Source organism: Neolamprologus multifasciatus, chromosome 14 (genome assembly GCF_963576455.1).
Source record: "Neolamprologus multifasciatus chromosome 14, fNeoMul1.2, whole genome shotgun sequence".
NCBI classification, from domain to species: domain Eukaryota; kingdom Metazoa; phylum Chordata; class Actinopteri; order Cichliformes; family Cichlidae; genus Neolamprologus; species Neolamprologus multifasciatus.
The window spans coordinates 28,305,744-28,322,679 of record NC_140452.1 but is presented as its reverse complement, the minus strand read 5'-3'; the positions used below and the strand labels follow the sequence as shown (position 1 = coordinate 28,322,679).

Here is a 16,936-nt window from a genome sequence, read left to right as displayed (position 1 = left end):
AGTCCAGCGTATCCAGGTTATCTTTTTGTTTTCTGGATTCACTTTCCTCACCACTGGTGATCAGGATAAGCACTCACACAAAGCTGATTATCAACTCCTTATATTAAACCAGAGTTTCCACTGCAGGTTGATATGAAGGGGTTGGCGTTGGCAGCATCTAACCAGTATAAAAGGGTTTTTTTCATGGGTCATAACACTTTTCTTCCACAGAAAATAATCCCTATGAGTGCTACCTACACCAGAGACATCAGATGGTGTTTCAAAAATATAAAATATACACCAGTAAAATACAAAACTGTTGTAAAGAAACATGGTTAACCATGTTTAACACTGAAGTTACACAAATAAAACAAAATCCTATTTGTAGTACTGGCTTTAGGGCTCTGGTTGTTGTGTTTGTAGCATTTCAAACACAAATTGCCAGCAGGGAAGTTTCAGAGTGCCCAGTGACAAACTTTGGAACATCAACACTCATAACATGATTGAAGCTGTTTCTTTACTTTTAATATATATATTTTTATCATATAAATGCCGCTATTGATATTGGTAAATACCTAATATCGACTGAAATTGACTGATATATATGATAATGGTCGCGCTTTAGTTGGGTTCTGCAGATTTGTACATATGCTAAGCTCATTGCATGTTTCCTCTTTGAGTATTCTGTGGAGGTGTTAATGCAAACTCTTGAGCTTTACGCTTTACTGTTTTCATTTTTCACACAAGAAAATTAATGTTTCCTGCATACATCATTTAGGACCGGTTCAGGGAACATACTGGAAATTGTTAACTCTAATCCATTGGGTTTTGAATATAGCTAAAAAATATTTGCAACTTGGAAAAGATTCAGGAAAAATGATTTGCTAATGTCTTCACTTGGTATGGTGTGTATCCTTTATAGAGCCTCTGCCAGTGTTTAGTCCTCTGTCTTCTACTGCTTTCACATGTCTTTGGCAGTAATATCACACATTCCTGGATCTGACTCTGGACAGAAAGAAAAATCTGTTCAGGATGAATTTTTACTGGTATGCCTGTTCCTGCTCTGAACTTTAACAAGAGTGTCAGTGAAACAATCTGTCCTTCAAGAAAGAGAAAGAAACCATAGTCTCTTTCTGGTCTCTGGAAGTAATTAAGCTCAACGATGTAGTCAAGCCGAAATATTAATATGTGGTTACAATCAAAACATGGCTGAGGAAAAATAAATAAATCTAGTCCTAGATTTAATTTGATAGAAATGTTCGTGAAGACCCAGGATGAAGGTGTATAACGTCTTAGTAGCTCCTGTGGTTGTTCTCACAAAACAGTGATGTCTTTCACAGGTTTGGAAGGAATCCTCTTAACTAACATACCATGCGGGGAGTTTAGCTTCTCTAAGTCTTTCCGTGCACTTAGGTCATAGCAGAGCTCCAGGTGAGGTTTGAGCATTGTGCTTTAACTCCTAAGCAACAGAAGCAGATTGTTCTTTCCCTCTAGGTACAAAGGAGTCATTTTAGAACAGTTGTAGTTCCAAGCTAAGTCATTGTCAACAACTATGATCTTAACACAACCTGGGATATAAGACAGCACTCTAAAGTCCCAGCTCACACATGTGCAGCAGGCAGTGATTTATTTAAATTATGACAACTGTGTGGTTGTAATGATGGCAGGCTGGAGTGCTTATGTTGGTCTTGTCTGAAAGGTTTCTGCAACAATAATTTAGGTCATGGCTACTAAAGCACTAAAGTCTGTGAGTTGTGGAATTCATAATGTTTGTTTCTGACAGAACTGAAGTGCAAATGTCTAAATGACCATTGACAGGTCAGTTGTTGCTTTGGCTAGCGCTTTGTGTTTTTATTAATAGTGGTTAATGAAAAGCTTCACTGAAAACTAGGTTCCTGTGCATCTCTGGCGTAATATGTGCTTAATGACTGAGAAACCAATACCAATCTCCCAAGACATGTTTTAAACACATGGTAGCGATCAGCTTTTGAAAACTGAGTTAAAAGCCGCAGATGCCTCTGGCTGAATACATCAGACCTTACAGCAAGTTAAAATTAAATGTTGAACTCTAATAGTGATTGGATGCCAGAGGTTTCCATGATCCACAGAAAAAACTGTATCATCATAGTCATAGTCATGTGTGATTTTTCAGGATAAACATAGTTTGTCTTCTTATTAAACATTGAGACTAAGACAGTGATAATGCTCGTTATGTGCTAGCGTTGCTTCCTTTGTGACCTGTGCACCCAGTCATCCTGTTTTCATTCCTGAAGTCTCTATATGGGGATGTAGGAATCATATGCCAAGACACAGACCGTGAATATGGCTCGTCTAACAGCAGGACACAGGGGGGAGCAAGGCAAGTGCTACATGATCAGCATAGCTATCAGAGGAGGGAGGAAGATTAGATCAATTGCTGCCATCTGACAGGGAAGTAGCCACATGCTAAAAAAAACACCCCGGCATCTTTTCAAATAAATTTAGCTATAAATTTTTATCAGGTTAATGCTGAACAGGCCGCAGCTAATGGTCTGTGAGATGAGCCATGTACACTCAAGGCTCACTGTTGAATTCCTACAGTAGCAGTGGAGTTTTTCTTCCATGAACTCGGTTTGGCTGTGCTCTATAGTGTTAGTATTGGGTTTAGAATAATAAGCCTAACATAGAGGCCCCCTTTTTCGAGATTTTTGAAGTGGACAAGTGGTGAGTTTTCCACCAAGAAAGTGCCCCAGAGTTCTGAAAACTACTTTAGGGAAGTTAGCAAAAGGGATAAAAACCTTTTTTGGCCTTCACTAATCTAAAACTGGAGAAATATCTGATATGCAGCTGTTTGGCTATAAAGCAAGCAGTGCAATTCTAATTGTTTTTCAGTGTGAACTTTTCTCAGAAGAAGATAAAGAAAATGCTATCTCAACCTTTTGCTGTCTTATAGGAGAACATCAAAGAGCTGAAAGCACTGTGAGTCATTCAGGCCTACACACTTCACTAGTTTTTCTAACAACATGGTTTTCTTTATAACTCGTGTTCTTGCTCATTTAAAGGTAAACTTTTCCTTTAACATATGACAGTAAGTAGGCAGCATTAGCAGTAAGGAGCATTAGGAGAAATGTTGGAAGTGAATGGTGAAAGTTAGAACATGCTGACGCTGTGTAACTTAGTACATCTTACTACGTGTAATATTTCACAAAAGCTAGAAAGACCCTGGCATGGATGTTGTTTCACAATGAAAAGTAAATAGTAACGTTCAAAGCTTTATTAAACTGAAAAATCATCCTTAGCATGATCATGTTTATTCCATATCTGAAACGGCAATACTGAGATGCTGAACAATCTTGTACCTGCAGTACAGTTAGGCATAAATCTACATCCATGTTTCATCCTCTCTGTGGAAGGCATTTTTGAGGAAGATGGTTTTCCCAGATGTTGAAGAAAACTCAATGCAATTATGGGGCAAAAAGTTCAAATAAGACTATCAAGTCAGGGGCTCCAGTTCAACTTTTTTAATCCCAATGAACTGGGTTTTCACTTTGGAACTTTGGTAATTACAGAGAAAAACGCTGGTGTTGTCCGTAGATTAAATGTTGGGGGAGAAAGCAGGATAGCACACAGTTGTTGTGATTCATGTCTGTTGTACTGCACTGTCAGAGAACAAATAAGATTTTATTATTTACTATTCGGAAATGAAAGATAAGAAAAAAAAGCCTGTTTACACCAAGTAAATAATCTGTGTCCCCCTAAAACATCTGATCCATCCTTAGACAAATGGGAAGCATGTGAGCTGCACAAGTGAGTTCACCACATGGTTGAAGGTGAGCAGGGCTAATTGTTTGTCACATAGAAAATTAAGAGCAAGGAGAAAATAAGCTTTTCAAAATACTTTCTCACATATCAATGCGTCATATTAACATACCCAGCTATCCAAAATTAGGGCTTTCCATCACCAATGACCAGCTCTGCCTTTTACCCCCTCTGTTATTGTATGCTGCAGACGGGACAGACAGTTGGCATTCTTCCTAAATGTTCTGAGCCATGATTGATTGTATCCCTTCCTCAAGCTCGCCATATCTTGAAAACAATCCACCTTTTGTCTCATCTTTAGTTGCCGCTGAGCAGATTGTTGAAGCTTACTTCCTTCTCTGTGACAGGTTCTTTAAGCTCCTCAGCTGTCCCTGAATAACCTTTGACCTTTCGGTATGGTTCACAAGGTCTTTTGCTTCTTCTCCGCAATGGGACACTTCTACATCATAGCTAAAACACATTTTCAGCTTCAATAAATAATAATAAATAAAATATATATATACATATATGTAAAACAAATAACTAATGGAGGAATGCACTGGAAAAAGATACAAAATCATCACTTGGAACATTTGAAATATTACAGCTCATTGGCAAATAGCAGTTATGTGGAGCTGCTGAAGTAGAATAGCAGTTGAAGAATGTGTCCTGTTTCATGAACGTTTCCAAAAGTTCATGGTGTATATTTAGAGCATAATCTCACAGTTTAAAGAATCTTTTTGGTAATGTGTAACATTAAGTTAAATAAAAAGACTGAAAAATGGCCTGTTATTGTAGAGAAGTGTGAGCTGAGGCTTTTTCTTTACTGGTCTGTCTGGTAAGTATTTCTTTTCACAGTTAACTTGCCATAATAGAAACAAACCTAGAATAGGTGGGAAATGAACACCGGTCCTGCTCCAGACCCAAATTCCATCTATTAAGGAAGAATCAGTAAATCTACTCAGGCTTGAATTTCACTTATGACAACTGAAGCTCTGCTGCATTCATTGAAGAGTGCTGAGAGAGACAAATCATGCAGCCAACGCCTGCTGACTCAGTTATTGATCCAGATTTGTATCTTTAAATGTTTTACCATGAGGAAAGTGGGCACATTGCTGAGGGTTTGTTGATTTATTTAATGTCCATGTACTAAAGGTCGTTTTTTTTTCTAGGGGAAGGAAAAACGGTGGTCCTTGGAGAAACTGGAAAGGGGGGGGGGGGGGGGGTACTGTATGCTATGCTGAAGACAGTAATGTCAATAACACCTGATGAGATATCCAGGAATAAGGACTCAGTGGTTGATAGTTGTCTATGGAGAACACAAAAGCATTCAAACAGCTGTCCTCTCTGTTCGGCCTAACTGATGGGAAACACAAATCACTTCCATTCATAAATGAAGAAGAAAACAGTTTCCGTCTTGTTTTGAACTTTATCAAGATAAATACATGGATACATTACAAGAAGACGAAAGCTCTGGCAGAAGGCTCACAAAGCCATCTGTTGCAACAAGCTGAGATCATATACAGTATCACTATGTTTAAAATCGATAGCTTCCTGATAAAATAAGTTAGTTTAAAAATGCACTATGGCTCTATGGTGACCCCTTGGGTAAGGAAGGGAGCAGCTGAAAGTACCTTCTTTTGATGACTGTCTGCAGAGATTTTGAAGATGAATTATGTGGAATTCGATAATTAATTAAAAAATTCATTAAATTCCTGTATATAGGTGATGGTTTAAATGGAAAATTTTTTTTGTTTTTTCAGTCTTCTCATTAAAATAAGTGCTATTTAGTAACGATGACAGGGCGACACAGTTCACTTCGCTAACACGTTTCTTTTTAAGTGTTGCGTTGTTTTGTGCTGGAAAAAGCTGGATTTTAAAAATGACTTGAAAGGCACTAAGTGAACACTTCTCCCTGCGCACCATCTTGATGGTGATGACAAATGACCCTGAGCTAATACGGAGAGCTCATTAAGGCTCCAGGGAGCTGCAGGATCAAAGTAGGGATGTGTGAGTGGGGGGGCAGGGCTAAGGTTAAGAGTCTATGTCACTTCCTTGTGAGTTGATGAAAAGTATAGAACAGGGTTGTGTCTCTGTGGACAGCTATAGGTATGCACATGTGTGTGTGTGTTTTCCCGGATGGGCATAAAGTTTCTTAGAGCTTCTTCTTGTTAAAGATGAATGGGAAGAGTGTTGGACTTCCATGTAAGTAAAGGCTTGTAAAGCCAAGGCTTACATTATTTATGTGTATTTTTCTGAGGAAAACAATGTGCTAATTATAAAAATAAAACAACTAAGGAAAAGTGATTTACAAAGAGCTAAACCCAAAAGATAAATATCTGTAATATCAGCACTGATCATTGTCTCCTTCAGAAATTCTTGAAATTAATTGTGAATCTGTGTCTCCCTTTACATTACCCAGAAAACCCTGCATGCCCTTGGAAACCAAGTGTGGGTGTGGCCTGAAAAAGAAATATGGCGACCCATCCTTTGTTTCTGAGGTCCTGCAGAACTCTGCAAACTTTTAAAATCCTGTTCAAGCGAAGCATTCAATTTATGAGGATATTTGTCACGGCTGCTGCTTTTCCTTGCTTCTGATTTCACCCACTGTAAAATATGGAGCCGTATAGTATCTCTTTATCTCCACAGGGAACACACATGGTTGCAATAATTCAGCATCGCTCGTTCAAACTATGGCTCTTTGCATCACATCGCATGAAAGGATTTGAATAGGCTATTGATAACGCATCTTGCGTGCTCAGCTGGAGACAATTTTGTCTAAACTGACTGCTGTGGCTTTGTGCCGTTATCAGGAAGCAGCTTTCACATACACAGACTCAAATCCTTTCTTTATTTCTTATTTTTTTGAGAATGCAGATGTGGGGAAACAGATATATTATCAAGTATTTTACCTGAACAACATAAACTGCTTTTCATACCCTGTTGTCTTTTAATAACTCTGGCCAAGTCATCGGTTGCTCCATGGGTGTCTTCCCCCTGCAGGATCAACATAAGAGTACTGCTGAGTATGTTAAAATCGAAAGCCTTTTTTTTTCTCCCCCGAAACCAAAGGCTTTGTTTCACGGCTTATTGAAAATGCATGTGCCTTTAGATTAGCCTTTGCATGAATAGTTAGATAGCGGTATAAGAAATAGGACATTATTCCTTCATTACCCCTTGAAAAGCTAAACAAATCTTAAAAACCACCATTAAAAGCATGTTATTTTATAATAGCATGTTAATAAAAAAAAGATTATGACTTTCACAAAGTGATACATCAGACTAATTTAAACAAACACTGTTGTCGTTTTCCTTCAATCTAATAAAAACAAGCTGCTAAACGATGCATTTTTTTAAAAGCACGCTGTTTCCTGTTTTTTTTTCCCCAAACTGTTTCTCCACATTGGAAATTTCCTGTTATTCAGAATAAACAAACTCAATGTACAGTTAGAGGCCACATTTAATCTTTTTAACAGATGGCGACAAGATACTAAATAATATTTCCTTTCCACCTTCTCTGACAGGAGATGCCTATATCTGATGTCTGCATATCACTGACAGCGTATCCCTTTTCAAAACCATTCCTGTAACAGTGTATCATGGACCAGAACTACTGTGGCAAAAAACAGGAGTATAACATTTTACACTGATTGATCAGGATCAAGTCAGCTGTATAGACTTGATCCTGATCAAAGAGTGTAAAATGTTACACTGCTGTTTTCTATCTTTGGATTGTAGGGACAATAGGTGCCAACCTCATCTGACCAGCTAGTAATGGCGTGGGATAGTAAAGGTGGTATGAAAGATTGTAGTGTTTTCAATAGAAAGCAGTTTAAACAGTGGGGACTTCAGTAAAACAGAAATACGCATAAAAAATAAATTTAAAAAAAGTATTTCTGTATATCAAATGAAAGCCCGTTTTACAAACCGGAAACTATTTTAAAGTAATGCTATAAATTAAAATGTCTTCCTTTGTTGCTCGATTATAACTACTGCATATGTTAGTAACATTTACCAGACCTGCCTGTTATAAATCTTCAGCCAACAATCTCTCTACTATAAAAATAATACTTAGAGCAATATCTCATTGCCATGTGTCATAGATCATTCATATTAATAGGGTTTCTTGTTACCGCTTCATGCATATTAGAAGATAAAGGAAAATTTGTGTGGTGAAATCACACCAGATTAGAAGGTTGGGAAAACCAAGTAAGAAGTAAGGTAAGATAAACATATTAAGACTTTGAAAAGAGTTTTAATGCCAGTATTTTTTTTTTTAATTTGACCTCAAATGAGGACTTTTAGTTGGGTAGTAGAAGGGACACTTAGAAGATCTCCTCAATTCCATTGACATGCCTTCTGTAGAGGAAACAGAGTCTAGGGACAAAAGGGATGACTAAGCCATCACTGGAGGTGAGGTCACCAAGGTTTGGAGAGGCCTCTGGAGTGGATGAAATGTGTCCCGAGTTTCTCAAGGCTCTGTATGTTGTGGGGTTGTAACAGCTAACACGCATATGCAACGTTTGTGGAAGTTGGGGAGATTGTGACTGGACTGAAAAACTTGGGTGGTGGATCCCCTCTTCAAGAAGAGGGTCTGGATGGTGTGCTTCACGTTTAGGGGGATCATACTCCTCAGCCTCCCCTGGCAAGGTCTTAGTTCATCTCTCTTGGTTGTGTACTGTGGGTAAACGGAGTGTTAGGTTCGGTGGTCTCAGGATTGTGTCTCTTGCACTTGAGCAGTTTGTGGTTGAGCAGCAGGGATGAGACTTTCTCCTGTTCTTTCGTTGTGCTTCATGAGCGCACCGATCCTTAAATCCTGTCAATAGACTTCAATATATATTTATATATCACTAAATCACAACAACAGTTCCTCAAGATGCATTGTATTGTAAGGTGAAGACCCTACAATAATACAAAGAAAAAAAGAAAGGAAAGAGGCAAACAAACAAAAACCCTACAAAAAGTTTAGGATGCAGTGAGGCCAAAAATCTTTTTCTCACATTTAATTAAGCTGCAATGTTTTGTTAACTGTGAATTAACTTAGTGAACTTAGCCTTCAATGTTCTTCTTTCAGATGTTAACGAATGTGAAGTGGATGAAGGCGGCTGTGAGGGGTACTGTTGCAACACCATTGGCAGCTACTACTGCAAGTGCCCTGAAGGCAGTAGGCTGGGGCCAGATGGCAAGGCCTGCAATGGTAATGTGGACATCTAGAAATAGCTGGCGTACAAACACTGACTCCCTGGGTTAACTTCATTGTTATTAATATAATATAATATAATATAATATAATATAATATAATATAATATAATGTGCCTGTGAATTTGTTATCATTTAGTAGTGCTACGACTCTGTTCTCTGTAATCGAGTTCATGTAACTCAGTACTAATGACTACTGAGTACTGAGTGTCATGTTTATGTGTCCCAGCTTGTGTAACCCCATAGCAAGACGGCCCCTAGCTGATTAATTATGACATCACTATGAAGCTTTTTGCACAGGGAGCCCTAAATGCGATCATCTTCTCTTCCAACATTTTATGGCAGTCCACTTTCCTGCTTCAATTTACCTTTAGTCTGAAATTATAAATGCACTGAGTAATTAGTTACGGGAACTACAATGAAGGCATTTTTGCATGGGCTTACTTTGGCTGCTTGTCAGCCTGTGGTCAAGTTTTTCCCAGCGAGATAGCATCGCAATCAAGACACAGTCACGGAAATTCTGTGCAAGTTTATTAGGGTAAAAAATAACGTTATGATTGGCATCTAATGTCTATACCTGTCAGTTGTTTTTATTTTTGATGCAACTTCCCATTTGAAACAGTTAAAGTTACGGCACCAAAACCGCTTGGTTAGGAAAAAATAATTATGTCATTGCAGGAAAACACTGGCGTGATCCATTTTTCAGTATCTGCCCATCCTCTACTCGTTCTTAATCCTTTCTCAATCTCTTGATTAGAAGCTTTACTGGAGTTGCTTCTTTATGCAAATGATGCACTCAGTGTTCATCTACTGTATCCGGTCGTTAAGTCTGATGTCACTAGCCGTGTCTGGGCCTAAACTCCGCTGCAGGTCCATATATCAAACGATCACTATGGCATTACTGAGAGTTGAAAAACTGTCTAAGTCTTTCATCTTTAATAAAATGATCAGCGTTCTGCTCTACCAGGTGTAACAATTGAGTTTAACATCCAGGCATCCATGAAAACGGAATTTAAGACATTTAACAGAGTTAGAAGTTAGCAGGAAGTTAGCTCGCTAGCTTCTATCTAAATACAATATAGCATGTCCTGACTGCGGGGTTTTGGAAACAAATTAAAACGTACAGCTCTGTTATCACTTCCAACATAAATGAAGACAGAAAACTAAACAGCAGTGACGTTTGTAGGGTTACTGAAGTATTGCTAGCTGGTATATAATGATGTGCTACGTGACCGCTAGCGACACAGCTATGTTAGCATAATATAAACAAGCTAACTTTTTTTCCACTCGATAAAAGTTAATGTGAGTGTTCTCGGTGGTCAGGAACAAATGTAATCGCATGGCAGGATGCTGTAAAAGGACCAAACTTTAGCCAGGAGAACAACTGAGATAATCCATCCACAATACGAGGTTAGTCATTCATATACTGCTGCATGGGCTGGGCTGTAGTTACATCCTAAGGTTTTAAAAACTGATCTTAAATAAATGATTAGCGGTAATAAAAGCCGAGGGAGGTCAACAGTGATCACTGACTGTTTTAGGAGCTTTTTGAGATTAAATAGAAGAAAATACAAAACATTAAACATGTTAACAACACAAAAGCCATATTAAACGCAGACTACTTTAGGCCCGGAAGTAGGATTCCTCACGTCATCACTTAACGACCGGATAGGCAGACACATGCCATCCTTTACATAAGCCTGTGGTACTGTGTTCCATCAGCAATAGCACAAAAAATGATCACTGTACATTTAATTTAGGCCTTTATTTTACCATTCATTGTATACTTTTTGGGCTTTTTAATCTCAGGGAGAAAAAAGTTAACTTTAGAAACTTTTACATAGTGACACACCTATTATTTTGACTAACAACATCTATAAATGAACGTGAGCATTTGTTTACATTCATCCATGTGAGGTAATTCAGTGGCCTTTGTGTTTTCTCCACAAGTATTTCTTGAATCTGCTACATTTAAATGATCTGGCCTCTGTAGACCTACACACGCATCTGTCCACACAGGCAGTGCTGATATATTATAACAAGCGTGCCCTCCCAGTTCATCTGTCTCCTCTGAAAGAAATACGTTGAGTTAGCGGCACGCCCATTTGTTCCTAAAAGCTACAGGTGTGAACAAATGCTCCTGATCTTTGACCTTTAAGACAGGATAGTGTCACTCTAACATGTTTATGCCTCACAGGTTGCTGGAGAAGTCAGGAGTGAGCAGCATTAGCAGCTGTTCATTTCTTATTTTAGGGGCTTTTGTGTGAATTTGCGTGAAAGTACAGCCTGATACTTACATAGCATTTTTCACTTGCACCAAACACTCATAGACTCACACTCCAATAGATGCATCAAGGGCAACTTGGGGTTCAGTATTTCGCCTAAGGACACTTTGACATGCAGGTTGGAGGAGCCAGACCTGGGCGGGTGACCCATTCTATCTCCTGAACCACAGTTGCCCCATTTGTTCACTACATGTGGTTAAATTACTGGCAAAAAAGAGTGTTTTTGACTTTAACGTGTGGCAGAAAAGAAAGTGACGTTACTATTTTTAGAGTTTTATCTGACCAAAACTGAAGCACCCTGAAGATTTTGGTGAGAGAACTTGCTTTGAGTTTTTGGTTCTCACTAAAATGGGGTCTTTTAACATTCAAACTACCATTTTTTAAAAAAAGAAAAAAAATTCTACCTCATTTGTGCCACTAAAGCAGTTCAGCAGCATGTTAGTAGGGCTGCTGTTTCGCCTAATTGTATGTGTTAGCTCAACAGTTCTGCTGTCACATGATATGACCTCCTGACCTGTGACACCTCCAGCCCTGCATGCACCTCACTGTATGTCTCACGCTGAAATTATCTCAACTGGGGAAACCAATAAGCAACCTTGACAAACCTTTTTCTGTTCAGCTGTTTTGGATGTTAAGCATCATTCACAATAGCAGCCATACAAAAGAGCCTTGTTTCAGTGGCACACACCTTATGAGTGCAATCTGCAGTAAATATTTCCAACATCCATGTATATGTTCAAAGAATGGAACAAACCATTAGGAATTTCTTCAGGCGACTATAGTCTTGCAATCACTTTGGAGAGGATTGCCCACATGGGTTTGCCAGAGATTTAAATGTGTAGAGAGCAAAACACAAACACAAATAAATGCACACATAAACGATCTGAAAGTGATTTAGTATATTTGTAGTACTTAGGAAATTTTCTGACCTCAGAGAAACCAGAATTATGGTTGTGTTGTGCTTGCTCAAATAAACTGAACCACACGTTCCTGGGAAAAATACAAAAAGAAAACACAAAATAAAACTTTATTTGGGCAGTCATTGCACATACAGACATAACACAGGAATTAGTGTAATCTGAAAAAGTCAGAGATGACAAGCAGGAAGAGTTTTGGAGGATCTTATGAGCACTGTCCCCAATACGTATACGTGAGTTGAGGTTTCAGGTTTTTGGCTTCACGGCTTCCTTCTCTCTGACACACATGAGGAACTGTAGGAAACACAATGAACAAATGAATCATGTGCAAAGAGCATGATAAACCACTCATCACTCACACCAAAGAAAGTGTAGTTGTAAAAGTCTTTCCTTCGGAGCTCAGAGTACATGTAGTTTGTGCTGCTGATATTCACCGTTTCATCGTTTTGTTCACAGGAGACATAATATGCAGTTAGCTTTTAGTGTTTTTCTTCACTAGTAAAACTGAATGAGCTGATGGGGGAATAAGCTGAACAGCACACTTAATCATTAACATTTAAAGCATGAGAAATTGGAGCTTAAAATTGGTTAAAATTACACAATTACACCTCTTTATTCCACAATCCCGTAAAATTGCGTTATTCGTTTTCTGTTATTTGGCGTGCGTCAAACGGAATGTTTAATTAGACCACCTCAAAGCTGGGTGGGACTTTTTTTTTTATTAAGGATGTAATAAATTCCTTGTTTCTAAAAAGCTAATTTTAATCCTTCATTAAATTGAACGCTGTTCTCTCACAACTGACCACAGTTACAGGTGTCTCATTCCTGAGCAAAGCGCAAACTTTTAATCAAGAAGCAGGGAAACTGTTCCATATTCATCACTGTGATGGCTGTAAATTTCATATTTGAATTAGTCAGAAGCAAGGCGTGGTGCATGAATACATATAAATATATATCTGTATGAGGTATGCATCCATTGCATATCTGTGTGTTCAGATGTAGACGAATGTGAGGAGCTCAATGGAGGATGCCAGCAGACATGTGTCAACACACCGGGCTCCTATCACTGTGAGTGCAGTGAAGGCTTCCGTATGCACTCAGATGGTCGAACTTGTATCGGTAAGTACTAAAGAAAAGGATTTACAGCACTTGTGCAAACTGTTTTCTATCTACTCCTCCCCACACCGAATTTTTCCCACATTAATAATTCAGGATTTTTTGCAGTCATTTGTAATAAAACAGATAAAATACAGTTTTTAAAAAATGGTTTGAATTTATTGCACTTTTGAAGGATAGCCTGACATTATGAGAATTTGCTTGTGAGCTTTCTTTCCAAGCTTTTGATAGGAATATTAATGTCAATCTCACCATATTTATTTTATGAAACTTAAGCAACAGATCATCTGGCGATCAGAGCCCTTTACTACACGTTTATGACATTAGAAAGGTTATGCCATACAAATACTTAGGATACACACTGATAATGCACTTACTCGCAACATGGATGTAGAAAGTGTGTATACGAGAATCCATCAGCATCATTGTCTCTGTTGTTTTTAGTGTTTATGGCAATATTTTGTCATTTTATGAAGAGATACTGTAGAGTCTTTCTCATAGCATCAGCAGCTTAATTGGAAATTTAACAGTCAAGCGCAAAGCTCAAATGTTTAATTTAAAACAGCAGTAAAAACAGAATTATCTTATCTTATCTTATCTTATCTTATCTTATCTTATCTTATCTTATCTTATCTTATCTTATCTTATCTTATCTTACCAAGAGTGCAAACTGGAGGCATAACTGACATATATACTTTCTCAACTGCTGGTTAACACAAATCTGTAATAAGTCAGTAAACAACTCAGTGCTTTTAAACATGCAGACATGGTCAAGATGATCTGCTGAAGTTCAAACTGAGCATTACAATGGGGAAGAAAGATTGTTGGTGCCAGACGAGCCAGTCGAAGCATTTCAGAAACTGCTGAGCTGCTGGGATTTTCCCACACAACAATTTCTATTGTTTACAGAGAACAGTTCGACAAAAAGAAAATATCCAGTGAGCGGCGGCTTGCTGGGCGAAAATGCTTTCTTAATGTCAGAGGTCAGAGGAACATGGTAAGACTGCGTCAAGCTAACAGGAAGACATTAATAACTCAGATGACCAGTCATTACAGCCACGGTATGCAGAAGAGCATCTCAAGATATGAAAACTTGGACTACAGCAGCTGAGGATGACAGTGGGTGCCATTCCTGTTAGCTAAGAGCAGGTACCTGAAGCTACAGCTCACAATAGATGTCTTAAAAATGTTGCCTGCTTAATGAGTCTAGATTTGTGTTGCAACATTCAGACGGTAGGGTTCAGACTGCGGGTGTTGGCATAATGGTGTGGGGAATAGTTTCTTAGCACAACGTGAAATCGTAATCCCAAAGTGGGCGATATCATGGATGTGGAGCAAATGTGTGACGCTGTAACATGAACCAAACTCTCTGTGGAATGTTTCCACCACCTCGATAAATCTGTGCCACAAAGAATTAAGGGTGTTCTGAAGCCAGGATTAGCAAGGTCTACATAATGAAGTTGCCAGTGAGTGTTCAGTCCAATGAAAACCAGACTTCATTGGTAGCAGTCACTGAACACAGTTAATGCCAGAACTAATTTATTCACTTTGGGTTTTGTACAAATGTAACAAACAGACATAGTAAAAAAAAAAACAACAGAATGAAAGCGTAGAAGCACAGAGCTTCATTGAATAATCCTTGTGAGAAATTCAGACACAATTTAAAAGGAGAAATGCAAGGCGGTAAAGTACTTTTACCCTTTTAAGGCCATAAAATTTGTCATTTAATGAAAAAATTTGTTACTTGGAGAAAAAGGGTACATCTCTGTTTCTATGTATGTCCCCTAATGCTCTCAGTTTCCAGCTGCAGCTTTTGTGTTAAAGGATAGGTACGGATGCAGAGGGATGGCTAATTGTGTCTGTGGAAGTCATCAGTGTTAAAAGCCTGCCGTTCATTCAGTTTTACAGCCTGTGTCATCATGTCTGTGTTTAGAGCACCCAGAAGGCACACGGCTAATATTCATATTTGGCACGTCATTAAGTTGCAGGAATGATAGGATGGAAAGATCATTAGAAAATAAACCAGAGGTAGTCACTGGACCAACAGGCCTATTGAAGACCTTTTTTTTTCCAGTTTCCTGCATTTACCCAAGTGTTTTCCACAATTATACAGCTGTGCAACTTGAGCTGTGAAAGGTATTTTGAATTGCCAGAAAATTCAGTTATATTTATCATCCTTTCTAAGTTACTGAAAACTTAGTACGACTTTCAGCCCCATTAAATCTGCACTTGAGCACCTGAGCGGATGGGCTTTATGACTTTTTTTTTTACTGAGCACTCGTCTATCTTCTTTGCTCTTAAGCTGTGAATTCCTGCTCTGTCTTGAATGGTGGATGTGAACACAAGTGTGTGGACACGGGGGACAATCACTACAAATGTGAGTGTCGGAAGAACTACCAGCTGAAGAGGGATGGGAGACACTGTAAATGTAAGTCAGCTTAACTTTTGGTGCAGAAACATCTATGAAAGTGGCAGAGCTGTGCATTACACAGCTCAAAATCGGAATAGTCTTCATGGATTTTAATGCACTGATTCATTTTACTAGGAATCTTGTTGTGACAGAAAATATATTAATGTGCATGATTCAGATGTCAAGAATACAAATTGTCCTCATCAAACTGTCCTGACCTGGCTTCATTCTGCAAATATATGTATGTGTATGTTTCTCCTCGTGTTAGTGATGGACCCCTGTGAGGAGAGGAATGGAGGCTGCAGCCAGATGTGTACTTCAGAAGAAGGCCGAGTTCACTGCAGCTGCCGACCTGGTTTTGCACTGGCTGGAGATGCCAAGAACTGTGAAGGTGACAAAGCCCTCTCTCTCACTCACATAGCTATAACTCAGATAAGACCTCTGGCTTCCTGTATTGAGAAAGAAAGTTTTCTATGCAGTCCTGTGAGAAACTAACTACACCATTACTGCTTCCCTATAACTAAGACGGCAAGTAGCAACGAGGCGCTACTAATCAAATGCACTTAATTATTAGATCATTGGCAGGTGTGAGCAGGTCTAAGCATTCAGGTGTGTGTCATACAATGCCATAATCTTCCCAGCAAACTCACCCTTTTAGACTTAAAGAAACTACAAAAAACCTCTCAGACTCTGCAAGCCTCAGTTAGCATGCTGAATGTTAAAGTTCCCGATTGTTCAGTTACAAAAAGAATGAAAAAGTATGACTTGTCTATAAAAACAACATGGCAGCATGGCACAGAACAAACTGCAGGGCTTCTGGAACAATGCCCTTTGGACAGATAAGACCAAAGGGAAGAGGTTTGGCCATAAAACACAAACACAGGATATCATCACAAAGACCTCATTCCAACTGTCAAGCATGGTGGTGGAGGTGTAGTGATTCATGCCTTGCAGTCATTGAGTTGACCATGAACTCAACTGTGTACCAAAACATCCCATATGGAAAAGAATGTCCAGGCACAGCAGCAAAACTATAACAGAATGACATGAAATGAAAAAGAAAATAATCAAGGTCCTGCAGTGGCTCAGTCAATGCCCAGATCTCAACCTAAATGAAATTTTGTGATGGGACCTTAAGAGAACTGTGCATAAATCAATGCCTACAGACCTCAATTAAATGAAACGGCATTCAAAGTAGGGCAGATTCCCTCTGCTACATTGTGAGAAACTCATATGGAAAGTAGTTACTTCAT

General features: G+C 38.7%; 1 protein-coding gene across 1 annotated transcript in view; it reads left to right on the top strand.

The window, feature by feature from the left end:
* egfem1 (EGF-like and EMI domain containing 1) overlaps window positions 1-16,936 on the top strand; it is a 60,030-nt gene that overhangs the window by 8,252 nt on the left and 34,842 nt on the right. The window contains exons 5-8 of the mRNA XM_085184303.1: window positions 8,831-8,953; window positions 13,154-13,276; window positions 15,576-15,701; window positions 15,952-16,074. Of these exons, the coding sequence (XP_085040429.1) occupies window positions 8,831-8,953; window positions 13,154-13,276; window positions 15,576-15,701; window positions 15,952-16,074 (495 nt within the window). The remainder of the gene's footprint in view (window positions 1-8,830; window positions 8,954-13,153; window positions 13,277-15,575; window positions 15,702-15,951; window positions 16,075-16,936) is intronic.